The sequence below is a fragment of the Homarus americanus genome, unplaced genomic scaffold, assembly GCF_018991925.1.
Source record: "Homarus americanus isolate GMGI-L3 unplaced genomic scaffold, GMGI_Hamer_2.0 scaffold41366, whole genome shotgun sequence".
Classification (NCBI taxonomy): domain Eukaryota; kingdom Metazoa; phylum Arthropoda; class Malacostraca; order Decapoda; family Nephropidae; genus Homarus; species Homarus americanus.
The window spans coordinates 7,806,718-7,831,768 of NW_024723541.1; the positions used below are offsets into that span (position 1 = coordinate 7,806,718).

The 25,051-nt window shown below is 44.2% G+C and overlaps 1 protein-coding gene across 1 annotated transcript in view; it reads left to right on the top strand.

Moving 5' to 3' along the window:
- LOC121863623 (probable low-specificity L-threonine aldolase 2) overlaps positions 1 to 22,610 on the top strand; it is an 83,788-nt gene extending 61,178 nt beyond the window's left edge. The window contains exon 9 of the mRNA XM_042362372.1: positions 22,035 to 22,610. Within this exon, the coding sequence (XP_042218306.1) occupies positions 22,035 to 22,099 (65 nt within the window). The 3' untranslated portion in view covers positions 22,100 to 22,610. The remainder of the gene's footprint in view (positions 1 to 22,034) is intronic.
- Positions 22,611 to 25,051: the final 2,441 nt, after the last annotated feature.

Below are 25,051 nucleotides of genomic sequence, written 5' to 3' on the forward strand. Positions count from 1 at the left end.
GTCTTCTCGCCCGTCATGACATCTGTCAGTGACTACCCTGAGTGCAGAGTGCTGGTGTGAAGGTAGTTAACAAAGTGGGATGAGAGGGAGGGAAAGGTAGCGTTTACTAGACGAGAGAGGGTCAGTGCGAGGTGGAGGGAGGCACTGGTGCTGTCGACTCAGGTATAGGAAGAACAGCTTGATGGAGAGGCCCCAGTGTGGTTCTCTGTTAAGTGGAGCGCTGACACACGGGCTTTGTTCCTCCACCAGTTACTTATGTTACCCAACTGTTTAACTCTGTCACCTGTTATACCAATGTGTTAATAACTTACATGTTGTGTCGCAGGCAAGTGTGGGTGAGTCAGACTGCAACATTACTCGATACCTGCTGCAGATGTTTACTGGTGGATCGATCAATGTTTTCTTACGTGGTAGTGATACACGTGGAGTATGTTTTTCGCTGGCTGTTGACATGTGTTGTGTGAGCAAGGTACGGTAGGCCACTCCTCACCACCCTCCAGATGTAATACTTGGAAACGAGTGACACACATGTTGAGTTCGGTGGCTTATTTGAATGATATTTATACATTTTAGATACGATTTTAGTCAGTTTAATGTAAAGACCTGCAAATACCAGTCATGTCACATAAAAATACAGCAATCGCTTTCTATAGGCAGTTAGAAAGACTGAGGGGAGGCTTGAGAGTGGTAGCAACTAAAGGCAGGTAGACCCGCGGACGTTCGGTTTGATAATAATTATTTAAGGAATGATTGTCACCAGCTACCATCCTTATCACGAGTTGGTTCTGGAGTTTCTCGGTACTGGTGAGAAACTCGGTACTCGGCGCCTGGTGATAAGTGTGTACTGTAAGTGATAAATGTTGTGTGTGTTAGTGAGTTTCTTGCACCGGCTTTCATTACTTACACACACACGGGAGCTGACGGAAACGTGGGAGGGGGAGGGGGGATGGTAAGAAGTGCGGGGGTGAGTTACGCGAACTATGCTTCACAGAATCGATACTGGAGCTGGGGGATCAATGAACTGCACACGATGTTACTGTACTGTACAACCATCACTTACTGATCGTCTGTTCGTTTTAATAAAGAGTTTCAAGGACGCCAGCGATGTATTTGTTGGATGTGAATCATTTATGGGGTAAAACTAACTAATCGTAGGATACATTTTTTTTATACTGCACTGTAATGTTAACAATTTATTTGTTGTTGCGCGTGGCTATATCTTTTCCTCAGCAAACTCGAAGCTACCAAACCTTAACTAGATTCAGGGTATTTAAGGAATGTCAAGTCAGGTCATAGTTATCTCTTGTTAACGTAATTAACCTAATATGACATAACTTAGCCTAACATAGCCACACGTAACCTAATCTAACATATAACCTAACAACACTTAACCTAATCTAACATAACCTAAACACACCTAACCGAATCTAACGTAACCTAACCACTCCTAACTTAATATAACCTAACCGCCCCTAAATTAACATATAGAACCTAACCTAACCTAACTATAAGGTGGTTACTTAGTATAGCTCGGGGGTAGGTTTGTTGTTTTACATCTCTTTAACAGTAGTGGAAGCAACTCTTGAACAGATGTTTGGAGATTTGGAAACAGTGGTGAGCAGGTAAAGACAGAACGTAGTAAATGGAACAACTTGTCTTCTGTCAAGTTAGGTGATCAAGTGAGGAACACGATGATGCAATGAAAGTGAACTACTGTATTACCCATTTATACTGTGCAGTTGTTGGGACTTAAGAAATATAAGTAGGCCTACAAGGTAAGTATAGGTGGACGCATTCCAATATTATTAATTATTTATTACCCTCATTGACGATGAACGGTGTGACAAGGGTTTAATATACTGGTTTTATTGTTAATTATTATGCGGAGTGTAAGCCCAGACGCGGGGCTGGAGCGTGGGGGTTTAAGTGGCCTTGAGGTGTGAAGCCAGACCTCCCTCAGAGCGAGGATTCGCGCCAATAGTGGTGACTGGAAACATAAGATAGTGACAAGGGATAAAGCGAAACCACAATGGTTTATATAAGATACAGTAGTTTGTAATACGCTGGCAGACTCAACAGGAGGAGAGGTCAAATTTGAATTGAATTTTGATGCAGATAACGGGTACCTTATTGACTGCACCTCATATTACTGTAGGTCTTGTGGGCATTAGCACGAAACATGATTGCAAAGTAGAGATTACAGGAAGTCCTCAGTGGTCGGGATATTGTGGTGTTGAATTTCCAGTACATTGCTTGTTCAGTGCTGTACATCGGAGTTTAGTATTACTGTAAGTACGAAATATGGATACAGTTTTAGTATATCAGCTATCTTTCCACCAGACGTAAGTGCTATGCCATTGCATTTCATTTTTTTTATGGGGATTAGCCCACCCAGGCACAGGTCACTGACCCACAACGGGGCCTGGGGGGCGAAAATGTAATAATACTAATAAAAATAATAATAATAATAATACTTATTCACAGAAAATGAAATTTATAATAAAATAAAAACAAATTTGAAAATAAAATAATAATAGTAATAATAATAATAATAATAATAATAATAATAATAATAATAATAATAAACCATAAAGAAATACAAAAATGAAAATAGAAAATCAAAAGTGAGAAACAACATACTGTACAGTATGTATGTTGTGTTGTCAATAGTAAGAGAAACAATTGAGACCCTGCAATAGTGTGTAAATAAGGCAGAAAGTCAGATCAGCAACCTGGGGCTTGGTCACAATTTTCGTGATGCCATATGGCAGCAGGGACTACCATTAGACAACACATTATGCTTCCAATATCTTCCCAGGCGGCAGTACCTCCCTGTTTGGTAGCTGCCTACTACCTATCAGTGGTCCTTATATCCTAACATTAGTACTCTTGTGATCTTTTTACTTGCTCCATATACATTTTTACTTGATAAATATCATGATAGACAATAGATCGACTAGTGCTTGTTTGCACCTGTCTGCTTGGCTCAAATTTATTAGCAAATTCTTTCCTGATAACAGTTTAAAGGGTTCTTTTTTATATAACTAAATTATATTCGTCTTTGTTAAACGCGAGTTTGGCTAAAGCATCAAATGTTATGTTCACTAAAGCGTATGTGAGAGGGGATCCACAGCAGCTTGATCCTGACACCCTCGTCAACAAGGCAAGCATATTGTGTCTGGCTACAAGACAGCGCCTGACAACGTGGTGTGAAGAGCGAGTTATAGGGCCGCGCGTCTGGGTAGGTCAGCTGGATAGGAGGAGGCAGAGACGACACACAATAAACGGAGCCTAATAACCTTGCCCAACATACAGTAACAGTTACAAGACATAGTTTGGGGTCTGGTCTTGGGACATTTCCTCGTTTATTGAAGAGGTTTATCAAAAAGACAATCAGTAATGCAAACATTTTTTTTTAAGAGAGTATGCAATCCTCTAGAGTCGAGTCTAGACAATGCACTATTGAATTATAAGAATTAAGAACATACCAAAAGAACACACACACATGGTATTTTCACCACTAGTCAAGCCCAAACCACCACGACAGTCTCATCCTTTAACACTCTAAACCAGACTGACTTTAAACAGTGCTTCCAAACACGAGCATCAGGGAAATCACCCCAAACGATTACCCTGGCTAATCACCTGGCGCTATTTTACTGACGTCACTGTATAGGCCTCCCCACTTCACTTGCTACTGACACATAAGCGGCTTCTGTGCTGGGGTAGTGAGCGTTTAAGGTTTAGAAGTTTGGCGGAAAATTAGATTATTACAACACCAAAAAATATGTTAATACTACAACGAAGGAAAAATGAACGTTCAAAGTCATACGATTAAATCACCCCACCCTCCAAAAAATGTAGATGTGGGAACGAGTCTAATAGAATGTATGTTTGAATGTCCAGTGTTCCTCTTGAGTACGACACATGTGAATTCTTGAATATCTAAGGTACAAATGGCCTCAGGGAGTACGTATATAAATTTGAACTCGGTGGCTGCGTTCAGGGAAGGCACGAGCGTTGGGTTGATTAAATGTTGGCAAAAATATGACAAATCATATCACAACCAAGGTCAAGGTCAAGGTCAGAAGCTTCTCAGAGTGCCACCAAGACCAGTGCCAGGGTGAAGAATAAACGGCTGGTCCAATTGGTGCCAGTTCTAATTTTGTCCTAACCTGGATATTAATAATACCCCGATGTTTATCGCTCTAATTCCTAATGGGTATCAGTTTTAATGGGTCTTAGCCATAACGAGCCCGTGTTAATGGGTTCCAGATGTGATTGTGGCCAGTGTTAATGGGTTTAATATAGATTCCGTGAGTTTAGACTGACGTTGAGTGCCATTGTTGAGTCTACGGTGACTGGTGTGGCGGGAACAACCGATACGTATAATTGTATTAATTTCTAAAACTTTCCTTGAAGTCACAACTTCGCCTGAAATTTTCACTCCGAGAATGGCAAAATATTCATGAAATTCTGGAATTTAAACAATAAATATCACTCCAAGTGTTTTGGTTGCCGTTTACCTCCAGAGCGAGCTGTGACATGCCACTTTGACCCGCCATTAGCGTGATCTATCCAGGTGTTACCGTGTTTGTAACTGATAATTACCTGTTTATGTTATCTGGTGTGAAGCGTTACTGCGGCTAGGTGTTGACGCTGGTGTTGTGGTCACGGTGGTGGCTAGCGGTGAGGGGTTGTGGTGGCCGCTGATATGCTTGCTGCCAGGGGTTGTAGTGACACGCACAGAGATATCCAGCAGTTAGTAAACACGAGGTTGTAGAGAAAGGACGAGTGTGGGCGTGACGATGTAGCGAGACCTTTATCCAACAAACTGTACGACAGGTGACCGTAATCAATACATTGTGGGGCTTAAGTAAAATAAGATACTGTACAGCAATCATTACTGTTTGTACAAATTAGTAGAAAAGTACACCAAGGTACTGTACAATTCTCAGTAATTAAGAGGTAGTGGGCAAGTACATTTGTGGAATATCGTATAGTTATGTAAAGCAGAAATAAGAAACAATAAATATGCACCAATAAGTAGATAAGTAAACCTGAGTGAAAGTAAGGGTGCGGCCACACGAGCGTACATTTTGCCCGAAACATGTGATGGCCAAGAAGAAACTGTGCATAGGGTTCCTTCCGACTGTGTTAGTTACGGCCGCACTAACACAGTCTGAACCCTGTGCTTCGTTTCTTGTCGATCACGTGTTTCGGACAAAATGTACGCTAGTGTGGCCGCACCCTAATAGTGTCATTCCACTTGGGAGCGACTGTAGTGGAGCAGCATTTTGTTGTTATGGACGAAGAATTCCGTATTTGTCAGTGTTATTGATGTCTTGCATTTGAGAGGTGTGGACTTAACGTACAGTTGCGTCCATTTATAACTGACACAGTTTATGGTGTGTGTTGTGAGATGTGACACCACTGTTTGTTTTCATCGCATTAAAACTAGCAGAATGGGCAGAACTACTCTCGCTATAGTAACCAGACCAAGGATGCTAAATAAGCAGTCCTCCTCTATCTGTGAATGAGTGCAATTACTACATGGTTATAGTTTAATATAGATTACCAAGTAGAAGTAACTGACTTCTGTCTGATGTATGGTGGGCGGTGGTGCCATATCTCACGCAACACGTCAGCCACTGTACCCGTTATTAATGAAGACAACTGTACCAGGGAGGCCACTGATGCTAGGGAGGAATCTACTGTACCGCTACTAGTGAGTAACTAGTGATAGTACTACCGTTACCATAGTGAACTTAATGGTACTAGGGAGGAATTAGTGATCACACTAGTAGTACCACAGAGCAACTTTTTAACTTTGGTACTAGGGAGGAAATGGTGATATTATTAGTACCATAGGTGAACTTAATGACATTGGTACCAGGGATGTGTTAATTATTTAGGTAATTCCATAAAGGAACTTAATTACAATGGTATACACAATGTTATACACAATACAAATACTAACACCATGGAACTTGGTAACAGTAGTACAGTACTAGTGGAGAAGCAGTAACATTATAGTACCAATACCAACCAGAACAGTCAGTGGGAATTTTCAGTCATACATTATTAAATCTCCTCGTCAGTATATTCCGCTTATTGTTGGGTCGGGCGCTCGTGTAGTTTTTGCTAGCCGCTGTTGCCTGGGGCATGGACATGTGCCAGTGTTGGTCTGGCCTGGACATACTACAGTGTAACACCTGGTATTTTCTTATGTTACTGTATAGTCCGTATTGATAACAAAGTTCATATCGATTTTCACAAGTTGGACGAGTCTTCTTGGATAGCCTGAAGACTTAGGCACCCAAACTAATTTCACCTGATGATTAAACACCCTAAGGCTACCTAGGTTAGGTTAGCGTTGAGTGTTTAATCATCAGGTGAAATAAGCTGAGGGTGTCTACTCTTCAGGTGATACGTTTTCTTTAATAATAAGCAACACAGTCATGGATAATGTGAATGTTGTCAGAGTATTTATAGTTTACACTTATGTAAATGCTCCCTCTCTTAACATTCTACATTTTGCGAGCCATAGTTCGGTCACAATTAATTTGCGGAGTAAAACAAATTACTGCAATCTTTTATCAGCCAGATTAACCGTCCTTCAGAGAAATAGTCCCTCTTGTAGGTAGTGAACCCATAGCGAAGAGCGACAACACAGACACGGCGTATGTCCTCATGGCGGTCGATAAAGCTGACGCCATACTTCTTGAGCGCCCGTGAGTCAGCCGCAAGGCGGCGTGTCGATTAATTTCCAGTGTGAACCAGACATAACCTGTATATATATATATATATATATATATATATATATATATATATATATATATATATATATATATATATCATGTAGATCCACAATGAAAACGTAGATAAGATAAATCTTGATAAAATTAAACAGGAAAAAGGGAAACAATGGAGCACCTTAGCTTTCGTCTTTATTCAAGACATCTTCAGAGGCAACTGAATTACATGGACAGAGAGGCTTAAATATACAGGGTGACCTCATTAAACAGGTCAGGTCATAAATGTTTCCCTTTTCCCTGTGTGATTTTATCGATATATATATATATATATATATATATATATATATATATATATATATATATATATATATATATATATACATATATATTTATTATAATTAGTAGTGTACAGTATTTAATTAGCTACAATACTAAGTCAATTAAAGACTATAGTTGTTGAAGCATAGCAATTTGTAACATCTACAACGCATTAAATAAAACAAACTGGACCTCGTGGTAGTATTGAGTCTGCCCAGTGCTTGGCCTGCCTCTCATCAAGCACTGGAGCAGGCAAGGTGTAGTAGTTTCCGCCCTTATTTATCAATTTCAATTCAATTTCAATTGTTTATTCCTTAATAGAGGAAGCGAGATCCTAGTGCTGTCACTAGGTACCCCTGTACAATGACACCAGAAGCATCTGGCAAGTGTGACAAGTATATACTAAAGCCTAAGGAAGGAAGGATATTCCTTTAACACATAATCAATATTATTTACAAAATATCTGGCTAGTATGGGGAGGATCATCGTGTCTCCGTCAGGGGGTCGTGGAGTGGTGGTCCAGCAGGCGTGAGGGGATCCTTATTTATCTTGGATTATTGATTGACAGTGGTCGACGGGTCACACGCAACAGTACTCCTTTTTAAGTAAAAAAATATTTAACATTTTAATTTACTTTATTTAGCTTGAAAACTGTGGGAAATTGATTGAAACAAACTCAAAAACTTTGGTAAATTGATAGATAAACTACAAACTTGAGTAAATTGAAGGAATAGCTTAAGGCAGCCAACCTTACTGGAGACTAATGAAAAACAAGCCATCTCCGGTGTATTTATCACCGAGGGTTGCCTGTCAGCACCACCCTCGGGGTCATTATTGTTCTCGGCTCACTCTTTATCAAGTTGTGTCCGGGTTGAATAGACTACACAGATAATGTAGGGTCGTGTTGCCGCGGGTCACACACACACTGCTGCCGCCTGCCAGCCGTAAAACATGTCTTGAAGTGGGGAACGCATCTTTTGTTTAATAATTTATAAATAGCGAAAGAGGAAGACAAGTTACCGTATTAATAAAATAATATTAATAATTAGCATGCGGATGATAGGCTCTTATTACTGAGAGTTGAAGAGACCTTACAAAAACTAGTTTACATATTAGTGGACAAAATCTGAAGAATGTGAGTTGATTCAGTACAGACGAAAACAATAACTGTTAAAGAAGGGCATTAAAAAGTTTGGTGTACAATTGGGAATGTAAATATGCAGAATATTTTGTGTAGTTTGGAAATAACGATAATTGAGAAAGAGAAATTGAGATAAGAAAAGGTCAAGTAAAACCAACATTTGGTAATTCTAGTGACTTGTTTGGTCATATTTATTTATTTATTTATTTATTTATTTTTAGTTAGAGAAGAAGTCTATTGAAGTGTTATGTTTGGTCTGTACTAATGTGTAGCCCAGCAGTATGGACGAATCTAGGGAAAAGTTAACAAAAAAGCTAGGGAAAAAAGTCACAGGAAAGAAGGTCAGGGAAAAAGTCACCTAACAGCCAAAATTTTTATCTTTTTTCTGTGACCTTTTTTTCGGTCACATTATGGACACCTTCAGTCCTTCAACCGTTGTGCTTCAGGAAAACTAAAGATGAAGAACTATAATTGGCTAAAACAATGAAAAAACTATTTGAACTTTTGAGAATAAGAAAAATGAGTTACTTTGGCCATGAGGGGATAATGGCAGAGATATTAATGGGTAAAAATGAGGGTAGGGGGCCAGGGGATAATGGTTGAGATATTAATGATTAAAATTGAAGGTAGGAGGGTCAGGGGGTAATGATAGAGATATTAATGGGTACAAATCATCAAAAGTCTTATAGATTTAACCATTATTCTACACAAAATCTTCACCACTACTTGATGCGGTTTCTTATTAGGTAAAATCGGAGGAGACTTAACGTAGGAGTCTCATAAGAATATGTTCTCAGGGCGGTATTTGTGTTGATGGTGGCAACAGTGAAGAGGATGTTTACCACGAACCGGAGATGCATCTACCACTCTACCAGCCAAACGTTCAAACTAGTGATATAATATGTGAAATACTGTAGGCTCTAATTTTTCATCAACAATTTCAGTATTTCGTTTGGGTAAACTTCCATTTGGCTGAATTAGGTGCATATTAAAAGAAGTTCACTGGGAGATGGAGTTTGATTATTTAATGATAATGTGACTTAAAGGTAGTAGGTATTAGGCAGATACCAAACAGGGAGGTACTATCGCCTGGGAAGATATTGGAAGCATAATGTGTTGTCTAATGGTAGTCCCTGCTGCCATATGGCATTGTGAAAATTGTGACCAAGTCCCAGGTTGCTGATCTGACTTTCTGCCTCATTTACAAACAATTGCAGGGTCTCAATTGTTTCTCTTACTATTGACAACACAACGTACGAGGTCTGTCCGGAAAGTATCCAGCCATTTACTATTCAAAAAATATTGCTTACCTAGGACAATGGCACCTTAGTCTCCTTCAAGGTACTCCCCTTGGTACCTCACACACTTCTCCCAGCGTCCCTTCCACTTTTCAAAACAGTCTGCAAATTCTTCTTTCGGGATCTCCATCAGCTGCCTCGTCGCATTTTCTTTTATCTCGTCCAGGCCAAACAATAACGAAGGAGTACTACATCGAAGTTTTTCGCCGGCTGAGGAATGCGGTAAGAAGAAACGACCGCAGCTGTGGGCAAGTGGTGACTGGCAGCTTCATCATGACAACGCGCTTGCCCATTCTTCACGTCTTGTGCAGGGTTTTTTGGCAAAACATCGCATCACCCAGGTCTCTCAGACCCCCTACAGCCCAGATTTGGCTCCCTGCGACTTCTGGCTTTTCTCAAAGCTAAAATCGCCGATGAAAGGGAGGAGATTTCAGACTGTGGACGAGATTAAGGGGAATGCGACGAGGCAACTGATGAAGATCCCGAAAGAAGAATTTGCAGACTGTTTTGAAAAGTGGAAGGGACGCTGGGAGAAGTGTGTGAGGTACCAAGGGGAGTACCTTGAAGGGGACTAAGATGCCATTGTCCTAGGTAAACAATATTTGTTTTAATAGTAAATGGCTGGATACTTACCGACAGACCTCGTACATATATTGTTTCTCACTTTTGATCTTTTTTTCATTTTTGTATTATTATTATTATTATTATTATTATTATTATTATTATTATTATTATTATTATTATTATTATTATTATTATTATTATTATTATTATTATTATTATTATTATTATTTATTTTTCGCCCCCCAGGCCCTGATGTGGGTCAGTGATTTGTGCCAGGGTGGGCTAATCCCCGTAAAAAAAAAAAACATATGATACAGTATTTTGGCTAAGACTTCATAGCAGCTTCCCTCGTCTCAGTAACAATAAGTTCGCCCACGGCATGTGATAAGTTATGCTAGGTTAGGTTAACTTAACTTTAACTTATAAATAAAACTTTTTAAAACATTTGCCATAAATACGACCATCTCACTATAAAACATTGAAATTGCAGCGTTTCTAAATTTGTTTTCTCCGAAAACAAATTTATAACCTATGACAATATAATAAGGGCATATCAGCACTTAAAAGCCATTTCCTATTATGTTATGCATTACTGTACATAAGTTATATTTGAAAATGACATTGGAAACGTTAGAAATTTTATATTTCCTCTGTGCTTGTAACTAACAAGGTTTCCACAAGTATTTTTATTTTGTAAAATCTTTTCCTCCCCAATCAAATGGACTAATAAATCACGTTCTCTGTGCGATATAGGACTTGCCCTTGATGATTGGGAGGAAAAAATGTCCATGATAAGAGCGCAGTACAGTACTCTTAATTTTAGCGCCAGCGAAGGTAAACAAACACACCCGAGTAAGACGACCCATAGTGCATCAGTGAAGTGGACAGTACAGGTATTACCAGACCTACTCTACTTGGTCCACACGAAGGGGAAGAGATTCGAGCATTTAAAATGCTGCTTGAAAGAACAATCCCTTCAAGAAGACTCATCATCCGAGAGGGAAGGTGTTGTTTAATAATATGGGCGTAAGTAGGTAGTAGGCAGCTACCAAACAGGGAGGTACTGCCGCCTGGGAAGATATTGGCAGCATAATGTGTTGTCTAATGGTAGACCCTGCTGCCATATGGCATCACATAAATTGTGACCAAGTCCCAGGTTGCTGATCTGACTTTCTGCCTCATTTACACACAATTCCAGGGTTTTAATTGTTTTCTTAGTATTGACAAGACAACAGGCTGTAAATCGTTTCTCACTCTTGATTTATTTTTTCGTTTGTGTATTTATTTTTGGTTATTATTATTAGTAATTTTATTTTTGGGTTATAATTTTTTTCTAATTTTACTAATTATTATTAAATATTACGATTATTATTATTATTATTATTATTATTATTATTATTATTATTATTATTATTAATTTTATTATTATTTTTATTTTTATTTTTATTTTTTTATTATTTTTTTATTATTGTTATTATTATTATTATTATTATTAATATTATTATTATTAGTTGTTGTTATTGTTATTGTTATTATTATTGTTATTGTTATTGTTATTATTATTTTATTATTATTATTATTATTATTATTGTTATTGTTATTGTTATTGTTATTGTTATTATTATTTTATTATTATTATTATTATTATTTTTATTTTTTATTTTTTTTTTATTTTTTATTATTATTATTATTATTATTATTATTATTATTATTATTATTATTATTATTTTGCCCAGGCCCTGATGGGTCATGACCTGTGCCCGTGGGCTAATCCCTCGTTAAAAAAAAAAAAAAAAATAATTCAATAATCTCTCTCATCCCGAACATTTAATAATACACTTAACTTGTTCACTTAATCTAAAAGACTTAACTAGATACATTTCACGTAGGAACTGTTATGAAATATAATTGACAGAATCTTTTAGAAATGAGTGTTATTTATTTTTAAACAGTTGCTAAATGAGCATACAGTGAAACCTCTCTTGAACGGACCAAATGGAGAAGAAAGTCCGTTATATCGAGGATCAGTTAGATGTAAAACCTCTATCTAACGAACTATATAGAGATGAAAGTACGTTATATCGAGGGTCTGTTAGATGTGACCCCCAATCTAATGGATTATATGGAGAGAGAAGTGCGTTATATGGAGGTTTCATTGTACTTACATCGGCTCGGGTCTCGGTATAATTAGACTTTGTAACAGGTGATGTGAGAATGTCTTTTAATTGACTCACAAAACTTACCCAGCTTATTTCACCTAAAGATTAACCACCCTAACATTATTTGGAGGATGAGGTTAGGTTAAGTTATCATGACCCATTTCTTTTATCTCCTCCCCCACCCTCCCTCCTCTTTTTTTTTTTTTTTTTAGATTGCCCCCGAGGGGACTAGTTTATTGGGCACACCCTTACATCTTGTGTAAGGTGAAGCGCAGAAGCGTTTACAGTGGCCATCGGGGAAGCATGCGTAGTTCATGCTTGCCTTTATGACTCGTGCATTAAGAGCGTAAAAGCCTGAAAGGTCATGGGTTTTGTCAGCAAGTTACATAAAGGGACAGAAGACTAGAGTCGACCTTTTTCTAGGCTTTATTGTTCATATAATTGACCAAGGGTAGTATGGCATCTGGAAGAGAACAAAAGAATATTCTAGTAAGTGAAGGAAACAATGAAAATTACTAATATAATATAACCCCATACAAAACAAAACCCAATGATAAGAAACATAACATATGTACATACACACATGACAAGATAGAAGACATGGGTTCGAGTGTACAAGTGAACAGAAGCGACATCTGGGACGATTACGTCGGCAGCAGGCAGTGAAGGTGTGACCCCAATGAGAACAGATAACACAAAATGCAGGCCCGAGGTGATAGGATTCTGCATAAAGTGGAGGGAGGATTGGGTGCCTCCACAGTGGTTGGGCATTCCCTTCCCTTCCACTTGATAATGACAGCAGCTTGTGGGGTGTTCCCCCGGTAATGTCGACCTATAGTGAGTATACTAGAATTATAGTCACGCGCATCTTCGATGTCAGCGTATAGGAGGAATTGTTTCACTGGGATGTGGCAACATTCATCAACGTCTACTGGGGGGTGGGGGGGGGGGGCTCACGGACAACCCCACCAAACCCCACAGTACTAAGTGTTTCATAGACCTAAAGAGTCTGACACTTGATAAAATTCCGTTCTTACCTTGTCGGAATTGAATGTTGGGACCGTGTTGTCTGCAGTACTTCATCATCCAATTAAACCGTTCCTCAACGGTTTTCAGTGAGTCCTTGGGGAAGTGCAGATTCAGCTAACTTGGCTGGTTGGCAGAGGGCAGGGTGATAGGGTCCGTGACATTGGTGGTTCCACTCCGGCTAGTGTTTCCCATAGAAATATTATCGTCACTGTCATAATCACTGGAGTCTGACTCTTGAAGGGTGTTGGATTCAGTATGACCAGGCGAGTTGGCGATGGCATCCGTATCAGAGATGTCTGCGTCCACGAGAGAGTTTCTTCTGAAGTGTTTATGTCGACCCCCCATGCTGGTATAAACTTGCCGGCCGAGGGGACCTTTTTGAGGACGATCGGAAAGTCAAGAACACCTATGGGCACGTCTGTCCCCCTATGAGGTCACACCACAACTGCCTTCCTTTCCCATAAGCCCTTTCCTTCTTATCTCATGATCCCCTGATCTCCCTTCCCTTTCTCATGACCCCCTCCTCTACCCTCCCGGTACTGATGCAGTGAAGCGATATCGATCATAAAACGACCCTTGAGGAGTGTGGGGTAGGGGAGACAGTGGTGGAAGGGGAAAGAGGTGGGAGGGCAATGAAGGGGGGAGAAAGCTGGCCTTAGGGTATGAAGGGAAGGCAGACTCTGACGTAACATATTTTGAAATGTTCTCTTGGTGTCTGTCTCACAAACTAAGACTGTTACATTTAAAGGGTCATGGCAGTGCTTCAAAGCTTACATGACCCTGTGTGTGTGTGTGTGTGTGTGTGTGTGTGTGTTCTGTGTGTGCATGTGTGTGCACAGGGTGGTGTACTGCATCTAGTGTGGTAGCATTATGTTAGTGTTAAGGTACAAGCACTGCTTGCTTCCTCTCGCTTTCATCTACTGCCGCTGGCTAGCCCTCGAGGCGAACAGGGAAGCAACTTGTATAAGTCCTCCCCTGCCAGTACACAGCCTCTTCACCATCAAGTCTCCTGCTGTGCCTCCTCGTGACAACACACCGTAACTGGGTGCCTTGTGGGCTCAGGCTAGACCAGCAGGGGATCTCAGAGCAGCAGTGGGCCCCAGAGGGACAGTGCATAGGCCCACTGGCATGTGGACACGTCCTGGCGCCTACCGACCACTGCCCCGCTGCTTTGCAGATTAACCTTGGTTGGTATAAGGCTACGGGAGTAAACCTTGAATGAAAAATCTGTAGTGGAGCTCCGCATCAGGCAGACATGTTTACAGAGCTCCAACAAGACCACAATGGCAGTATGGGTGGAAGAGGTGACCACCATGGGAACCCAACAACTACACTGGACAAGCTACTAAGACAAAACTCTCCCTCCCAGTCTTTGCAACACTTGCTCCACTGGATCATGAAAAGGGAGAGTCAAGATGTGTGGTTGCAGGCTGTGCTCCTGCCTCACCACATAAATCAACTCTCGCACAGCCATCATACTTTTCATCATCAAAACCCCTATACCCTCAAAAGTCCTATGGCGACGGGGACAGGCAGTGATGACTGCCGGGAGCCTCTAGTTACAACTCTGCACATGGGCGGCACAGATAAGATGGTCGTTTATGCACGGGGATTAGGCAGCAGTGCAATCCAGTCCAGTCTGTGTGACTGAGCAGCCCTTTCGAGGAGCCACTCTACTCACCCCACATGGGGAGGGGGCTAGAAAAGGTGCCCTAAACATAGCCTGCCTAAAGAACTAACCTGACTGGGCAACCACACCCAGTAAGGTCATTCCTATTTGGTCAAAAACACAATCATAGTCACAGATCCAAACAGAAACAAACTCTACAACCTATTATGGTCGCTGCATGGAATGTCAGGACCCTTCTGGATACTGGCACAAATGAGCATCTTGAAAGAAGAACTGCCCTTGTGGCAAAAGAGCTGCCTAGGTATAACATCGACATAGCAGCCATTAGTGAGTCCCGGCTCCCAGACAAGGGTAGACTCACGTAACGGGGGTTTGGCTATACCATCTTCTGGAAGGGTAAGCCTGCTGCAGAGAGAAACCACATTTATGGAATTGGCTTTGCCATCCGCCAATATATCCTACACAAGGCTAACTGAAATGCCTATTGGGATCAACGATCGCCTCATGACGCTCAGAGTCCCGCTGAATCATTCACGTCATGCCTTCTTCATCAGTGCATATGCCCAAACACTGGATGCAGAGCTCACCAACGAAGGTGACATCCTTAATAACTCATCATTTTATCATAGATGGATGATCGTCATTCTCGATTTTGAGTGACAGCAAAATAGTAGTAGTAGTTGTAGTGGTATGTATGTATGTATGTACAGTATGTGTAAATAAGACTTATAATTTGTCTGTAGATACAAAGAGAGAGAGAGAGAGAGAGAGAGAGAGAGAGAGAGAGAGAGAGAGGTGACTTTGACTGATTAGATAAGTCACTTAACGTAGGTGTGAGATCTAGTATAGGTGTTGTGTTAACGTGAAGGTGAGGAGAGGTTCTTATTGGAGGAAGATGTATGTTGTATGTGTTGGATGTTAGATGTATGTTGGATGTGTGTTGTAAGTTGATAATGAGCGGTCAGGTTAGTCCTTAGGGTGGATGGGATTTTTGCCAAGACAACCTTCCCTACTGTGTGTGTGTGTGTGTGTGTTCTCAGCAGTGATTGTTGGCTGACTTCTGGTGGGAACCTCTGAAGGAACTCGAGGCCAAACTGACGACTGAGGGAAGAGGACTGGGGGTGAGGGAAGAGGACTGGGGGTGAGGGAAGAGGACTGGGGGGGATGGAAGAGAAATGGGGTGAGGGAAGAGGACTGGGGGATGAGGGAAGAGAATGAGGACTGGGGGGGAGGGAAGAGGATTGGGGTGAGGGAAGAGGACTGGGGGTGAGGGTAGGGACTGGGGTGAGGAAGAGGACTGGGGGGAGGGAAGAGGACTGGGGGGGTGAGGAAGAGGATTGGGGTGAGGGAAGAGGACTGGGGTGAGGGTAGAGGACTGGGGGGTGAGGAAGAGGACTGGGGGAGGTAGAGGACTGGGGGGGTGAGGAAGAGGACTGGGGGGTGAGGGAGAGGATTGGGGTGAGGGAAGAGGACTGGGGGGTGAGGGTAGAGGACTGGGGTGAGGGAAGAGGACTGGGGGTGAGGGTAGAGGACTGGGGTGAGGAAGAGGACTGGGGGTGAGGGTAGAGGACTGGGGGTGAGGAAGAGGACTGGGGATGAGGGGAGAGACAGGAGGGTGAAGGAAGAGGACTGAGGGTGATGGAAGAGGACTGGGGGGAAGGGAAGAAGACTGGGGATGGAAGAGGACAGGAGGGTGAGGGAAGAGAACTGGGGGGTGAGGGAAGAGGACTGGGGGGTGAGGGAAGAGGACTGGGGTAGGAAGAGGACTGGGGTGAGGGAAGAGGACTGGGGTGAGGGAAGAGATGGGGGTGGGGGAAGAGGAAGAGGACTTGGGGTGAGGGAAGAGGACTGGGGGTGAGGGAAGAGGATGGGGGTGAGGGAAGAGGGACTGGGGGTGGGGAGGGGAAGAGGACTGGGGGTGAGGGAAGAGATGGGGAGGGAAGAGGACTGGGGGATGAGGAAGAGGAGAGGACTGGGGGGGCGAGGGAAGAGGATTGGGGTGAGGGAAGAGGACTGGGGGGTGAGGGAAGAGGACTGGGGTGAGGGAAGAGGACTGGGGGATGAGGGAAGAGACGAGACTGGGGTGAGGGAAGAGGATTGGGGTGAGGGAAGAGGATGGGGGGTGAGGGAAGAGGACTGGGGGTGAGGGAAGAGGACTGGGGTGAGGAAGAGGACTGGGGTTGAGGGAAGAGGACTGGGGGTGAGGGAAGAGGAAGAGGACTGGGGGGGTGAGGGAAGAGGATGGGGTTGAGGAAGAGGATGGGGGGGAGGAAGAGGACTGGGGGGTGAGGGAAGAGGACTGGGGTGAGGAAGAGATGGGGGGTGAGGAAGAGGACTGGGGTGAGGGAAGAGGACTGGGGGTGAGGAAGAGATGGGGGTGATGGAAGAGGACTGGGGTGGAGGAAGAGGACTGGGGTGAGGGAAGAGGACTGGGGTGAGGAAGAGACTGGGGTGAGGAAGAGATGGGGGTGATGAAGAGGACTGGGGTGATGGAAGAGGACTGGGGGTGAGGAAGAGGACTGGGGTGAGGAAGAGACTGGGGGTGAGGGAAGAGATGGGGTGAGGAAGAGGACTGGGGGGTGAAGGAGAGATGGGGTGAGGAAGAGGACTGGGGGAAGAGATGGGGTGATGGAAGAGACTGGGGGTGAGGAAGAGGACTGGGGGTGAGGGGAAGAGGTGAGGGAAGAGGACTGGGGTGAGGAAGAGGACTGGGGTGAGGGGAAGAGATGGGGTGATGGAAGAGGACTGGGGTGAGGGAAGAGGACTGGGGGTGAGGGAAGAGATGGGGGTGAGGAAGAGATGGGTGAGGGAAGAGATGGGAGTGATGGAAGAGGATTGGGGTGATGGAAGAGGACTGGGGGTGAGGAAGAGGACTGGGGTGAGGGAAGAGGAGGGGGAAGAGGGAAGAGACTGGGGGTGAAGGAAGAGGACTGGGGTGAGGGAAGAGGACTGGGGGTGAGGAAGAGGACTGAGGGTGAGGGAAGAGGACTGGGGGTGAGGGAAGAGGATGGGGATGGAAGAGGACTGGGGGAAGATGGAAGAGGACTGGGGGGTGAGGAAAGAGGACTGGGGTGAAGGAAGAGGACTGGGGGGTGAGGGAAGAGGACTGGGGGGTGAGGGAAAAGGACTGGGGGTGAGGGAAGATGGGGTGGATGGAAGAGACTGGGGTGAAGGAAGAGGACTGGGGGAGGGAAAGGGACTGGGGTGAGGAAGAGATGGGGTGATGGAAGAGGACTGGGGGTGAGGGAAGAGGACTGGGGGGTGAGGGAAGAGGGTTGGGGGTGAAGGAAGAGGACTGGGGTGAGGGAAGAGGCTGGGGGTGAGGGAAGAGGACTGGGGGTGAGGGAAGAGGATGGGGGTGAGGGAAGAGGACGAGGACTGGGGGTGAAGGGAAGAGGACTGGGGTGAGGGAAGAGGACTGAGGGGTGAGGGAAGAGACTGGGGGTGAGGAAGAGGACTGGGGTGAGGAAGAGGACTGGGGGTGAGGGAAGAGGACGGACTGGGGGTTGAGGGAAGAGGACTGGGGTGAGGGAAGAGGACTGGGGGTGAGGGGAAGAGGACTGGGGGTGAGGAAGAGGACTGGGGGTGAGGGAAGAGGATGGGGGGTGAGGGAAGAGGACGAGGACTGGGGTGAAGGGAAGAGGACTGGGGGTGAGGAAGAGACTGGGGGTGAGGAAGAGGACTGGGGGTGAGGGAAGAGGACTGGGGGTGAAGGAAGAGGACTGGGGGGTAGGGAAGAGGACTGGGGATGAAGAGGACTGAGGTGAGGGAAGAGGACTGAGGGGTGAGGAAGAGGACTGGGGTGAGGGAAGAGGACTGGGGTGAGGGAAGAGGACGAGGACTGGGGTGAGGGAAGAGGACTGGGGTGAGGAAGAGGACTGGGGTGAAGGAGAGGACTGGGGTGAGGGAAGAGGGACTGGGGGTGAGGAAGAGGACTGGGGGTGAGGGAAGAGAAATGGGGGGGAGGAAGAGGACTGGGGGTGAGGGAAGAGACTGGGGGTGAGGGAAGAGGACTGGGGGAGGGAAGAGATTGGGGTGAGGAAGAGGACTGGGGGTGAGGAAGAGACTGGGGGAGGGAAGAGGACTGGGGTGAGGGGAAGAGGACTGGGGGGTGAGGGAAGAGACTGGGGGGGAGGGAAGAGGACTGGGGTGAGGAAGAGGACTGGGGGTGAGGGAAGAGACTGGGGGTGAGGAAGAGGGGGAGGAGGACTGGGGTGATGGAAGAGACTGGGGGGGGGAAGAGAATGGGGTGAGGAAGAGACTGGGGTGAGGGAAGAGACTGGGGGTGAGGGAAGAGAATGGGGGGTGAGGGAAGAGGACTGGGGGTGAGGGGAAGAGGACTGGGGGTGAGGGAAGAGGACTGGGGTGAGGGAAGAGGACTGGGGGTGAGGGAAGAGGACTGGGGGTGAGGGAAGAGGACTGGGGGTGAGGGAAGAGGACTGGGGGTGAGGGAAGAGGACTGGGGGTGAGGGAAGAGAACTGGGGGGGAGGGAAGAGGACTGGGGTGAGGGAAGAGACTGGGGTGAGGGAAGAGGACTGGGGGTGAGGGGAAGAGGATGGGGGGAGGGAAGAGACTGGGGTGAGGGAAGAGGACTGGGGGAGGGAAGAGGACTGGGGGTGAGGGAAGAGGATGGGGGTGGGGAGGTGGGGGTGGAGGGGAAGAGGATGGGGGTGGAGGGAAGAGGATGGGGTGAGGGGAAGAGGATGGGGGTGAGGGAGGAGTGGGGGGGAGGAAGAGGACTGGGGGTGAGGGGAGGACTGGGGTGAGGAAGAGACGGGGTGGGGAAGAGATGGGGGTGAGGGGGATGGGGGTGGGAGGGAAGAGGATGGGGGGGAGGGAAGAGGACTGGGGTGAGGAAGAGGACTGGGGGGTGAGGGAAGAGGATGGGGTGAGGGGAAGAGGATGGGGGGGAGGGGAAGATGGGGGTGAGGGAGATGGGGAGGAAGAGGATTGGGGTGAGGGAAGAGACTGGGGGTGATGGAAGAGGACTGGGGGTGATGGAAGAGGACGGGGTGATGGAAGAGGAGGGTGATGGAAGAGGATGGGGTGAGGGAAGAGGATGGGGGCGAGGTGAAGGGAAGGGGTGAGGATGAAGGGGCCAGGCCTTAGTTGAGGTGTTCTCAGGGGTATAGATTCACAGAGGTTTATAATGAAAGCCTCAAGTAAAAATAAGAATACACAAACGTTCGTAAACACAAGACTACAGGCTCTTAGTTTATACCTTAACATAGTCAACAAAACAAAATGTCTCGTGTAATGTCAAACGATTGCACATTGACGCATCTTCATTTACGAGGGGAGTCATAATATGTCGAAGGTTTGTGAAATAGGAGCAAAAGTTGCAGGCCTTGAGAGACACACATACTCGACCTCTCTGTTGTGTCTGGCCTGTGGGTAAACCTGTTTGTCGGAATACCATTGTTACTCCACTTATATTATCCTCCCGGGTGTGAATTACCATTGGTGAGGATCCTTGTTATTGACGTCAGTGTGAGCTAGTACTAGTGGTATGACCTGAAAGTTTAACCATTCTAACGCTGACCTACTTTAACATTATATAACATAACGGCAGTAACGGAACTATATTTTACCATGGGTGCTGAACATTATTTCACTACCTTAGATACTTTATGGTGCAATGTATAGCACCTTATACCAAAAAAGTTGGTGGGGGGTGTGGATGCACCCTCAGCACCCCCTCTTCCGTGTCCATGGGTAACGCGATTCTCTCACTGTTTTGTTAAGGGTTCGAGTCTTAGCCTGCACTAACACTGGACAGACAACTCCCGACCGGCTAGTAAACCGGTAACTGAAATAATAAATAACTGGCCTAAGTCTTGAGATGATCCGTTTAACCGCTTCTTCATCACATTATAGTAAAACCCAAAAGGTTTCACAAATTCACAGAGGGAATATAAAATCGTAGTTCAAACCTGTGTGTATAGGGGACGTTGGTGGACCTGATCCTAACCTAACCTAATATAACAACATATCATAACAAACCTAACTTAACCTATCTTGCCAATAATTAATAACGGACAATAACTCTCATGACCTGACGTACAGTTAATCTGGGTTAGCCTTATCACTACGTCGAAATTTATTGGCGGGGGAAATGACTAAACAATGTGTGACGTCATCATGGCAGTATTTCTAAGTATTCTTACATTTACGAAGACCAAAAAACGGGCATGAAATCTACAACAGATATCACCGTCCACAGCAACATTCGAACCCGCAGCTCAGGGGTGTCAAGAGAGGGTGTCACCACTGTACCATCTGTGTGGTCCAGTGCTCGCGCCCTCACGCCCAACCCAGAGAGTGTGGCGTCGCATCCTGCCGGAGACGAGAGAGGTGTGTTTTTTTTGTGTCCCTCTACGATAATGTTCTCCCCCCAACGACAGATAACAGAACTTTCTAATTCTGGCAGAGTCTCGGCACAGTTTCGATCCCATTTGTTTTTTTACTGGGTTTTAGGGAGTTATACAACCTCGTGGTGGGAAACTGTATAATACAGTATAGTATAGTCTCGTGTGAACATCGGCGAAATAGTGTGAAGGGGTTTAGATCCCTTATACGTACTTTTTGTCCCCTAACTGAAACTATGTGAACTTACCTCATAAAGATGAAGGATCATAGTAATATTGATGCCATTTTGGAGGTTGTTTTTGTGGTTTAATTAGAGTGAACCAGTAAAAGGCATACGGTCTCACACCAACACACTATTGATATTTTCCTTGAGAGTGAACGTTGGTAAATCCGGGAAGAGGAAATAGGAAATAGATAAGAGTTACAGGAATCTTGTGTTTTCATGTTTGCAAAAGGTAGCCCATAAACATTGTGAAATAGTATCATGATTACCACAGCCGTAAAGGGATTTAAGAGTGTAGCTGTAGAGGCTTTTAGGGTGTTTATAGATAGTGTAGTCATAAATGTAAAGGGATTCAAGAGTTTATAATTTGTGTTGTAACTATAAAGGGATCTGATAGTTTATAATAAAATTGTCATAATTGTAAAGGGATTCAAGATTATATAACTGAATTGCCGTAGTTATAAAGGGAATTGGTAGCTTTAAAATTAAGCTATTTATAATTAGTTAAAAGTATAGTGTGTTTATGACTCTCCATCTCTCACAGGACTCCGTGACTGGAGGCTCCAGCTGACCACCACAAGCCAGACGATGGTTGAACACGTCCCTTAGTTGTCAACCACCACCACCAACCACCATCAAGCACCACAACTACCACCATCATGAAGCTCGACAAACAAATACCAAACGACAATAAAGAGGAGGAGGATAATAAGGAGAAAAAGATGGATAAGGAAATGAAGGAAGAAACGAACGAGAGGCTGGCAGGAACGAGTAAAGGTGCCAGTAATGACCTGTCTCTGGAGGATAAGAACAAGGAAGAGGAGGTGCTAGGTGTTTCAAGTCCCACTCAAGGTTCTAATAAGCTCTGTGATGACCTCGACTCCAAGGAGGACAAGGAGAAGGAACAGCCGGAGAAGGTGGAGCAGGAACTCGAGGAGAATTCGCTCAAGGAGTTGGATCTTTCAAGGATTGACTCCAAGATGGGGATGGCGAATTTGGAGACCATCCGGGAGGGGGAGGTGTTGGAGATTCCCCCGGAGGCCACCTCGCCCCCCATCACCTCCCCGAAGGCCAAGTTCTACTTCGACGACACCACCGTGAGTACCACTACAGTATGCCTTTTGGGGGTTATGGCTGGTGCGGTACTGTGTGTCAGAGACCGACTGCATATTCTTGACTGATAGACTGACTGGGCATAAGCTTGGCGGATTTTGAGACTGACTGGACACACTGGATTGACTTGATTAGACACACTTAACTGATTGACTTACTGAGTGGCATACACACACAGTATCGTGCCATAATAAGAATCCCTGGTGAACCTCATTATATACTGTGTTGTCGTCTCGTCATGAGCTATTGTGACGCCTCTACTGTAATCACCTTCGGGGTTTTCAAGGGCTCACTCTGCCTAAAAGTAACCCCCTTAAACTGGCCATTTTAGGACTGGTTGCTTAAGTTACGGTATACTATACAGTGATTGGGGAGGGGCAATATGGCGTTGACATTGCCTTGAGCCTTTACTGCCATTCTGTGTGTTGTTCTGTCAGAGTTAAGAATATAATCAACACATACAGGTAAAACTTAAAAGATGAATCTATGTTTAGGTTTGCCAGATGACGTAGCCAGGCAGAGTAGCTTACAGTAGAGGTACACATCAGAGGTCGTACACAAGGCCGCAATTTGGGGGTGAAAAATGGCCATTAACGCATGCAAAGAAAAACGGTGTAGGGCTGTCGTTACACACACACACACACACAGTAAGGGGGCAACATGGACGGCACTGCACTCGACTGACTTCACTTCCCCAACTGTAATGTTACCCGCCCATGTTATGAAAGCAAAATCGTGTCCAAAAATCAGAAAAAAAAGTTGTGAAGTAATATAATTAACAGAAGAAACATTTAGTTAAATATTATAAAGAAAAAAATTCCTGTATTTACCCAGAAAAACAAAAACAAAAAAAAAACAAAAAAAAAATAAAATATATATATATATATATATATATATATATATATATATATATATATATATATATATATATATATATATATATATAAATAATTATGTAGGAAGGGAACTCTTACCTTATATGTGTGTGCACAGGTAATGGAGGTGTAGGAGTCTGCCCAGGCGTGGAATAATCTTGTCAAAGTGTTAGGTGAGGTAATTGGCATAAATACGGGTTATATCTCAAGTAAGGACTGACCGGCTTGTGTCTGTCTGGGTATAGGTAGATCGTGGGTTCGAAGCTCGTTCTGGGAGTCCGTTGTGATGAGCTCAGGTGATGGTTATTGGTGGGGATGAGTGACCTACTTGTGTGATGAACTGGTGTGGGCTTTCTCAAATTGTGTGTGATATGTGACGCCAAACATGTGTGTGTGACGCCCTTGTGATGACTCTCAAACTGACCTATACCACCTTACCATAGCCCGCCTCCTCCCACACACACAGCTGGCTTCACGTTTTTTTTACACACAATTGGTTGGCTTCTTGTGTGTGTAGGTGGTGGTGGGTGTTATGAGCCTCCCTAGTGTATCTCTGACTGGGGTGTAGTCGAGACCTAGGTGTAAGTGTCATTGACTGGAACATCTAGGTGTAAGGACGTTGACTGGAACCTGGAACATCTAGGTGTAAGTAACGTTGACTGGAACCTGGAACATCTCGGTGTAAGTGTCATTGACTGGAAACTGGAACATCTAGGTGTAAGTAACGTTGACTGGAACCCAAGGTTTCTAAATATTAGTATCGTGGATTTTGACCTGAAAAAAACTAAATATTTCATCACTAACTGCTGCTCATAACAACACAAACAACACAACACAACAACACAACACCTCACAACAAATAACAAATACCACAACAAATAAATAAACACACCCAACACAACACAAACAACAGCACAACAACACAACACAACACAACACAACGCAACACAAACAACAACACACAACGCAACACAACACAACACAACGCAAACGCAACACAACACCACAACAACAACAACACCACAACAAACAAATAACACAACCCCAACACAACACAACAAATACACAACAACAGCACAACACAACACAACGCAACACAACACCACAACAACAACAACAACACTACAACAACAAATAAATACACCCCAACACAACACAACAACAATACAACAAATAAATACAACAACAGCACAACACACCCTAACACAAATACCACACAACAACACACAACACACCTCAACACAACACAGCAACAACCCAACAACAACAACAACAAACAACAACACAACACAACACAACACACCCAACACAACAACACAACACACCCCAACACAACACAACACAACACACCCCAAATACAACACAACACAACACAACACCACAACAGTACAAATACACTCAACACAAATACAACAACAACACAACACAACCCAACCCAACACAACAACAACAACAACACAACACAACACAACACTACAACACAACACAACAACCTAACCTAACACAACACAACAACAACACAACACAACACAACCCAACACAACAACAACATAACACAAATATAACACACAAC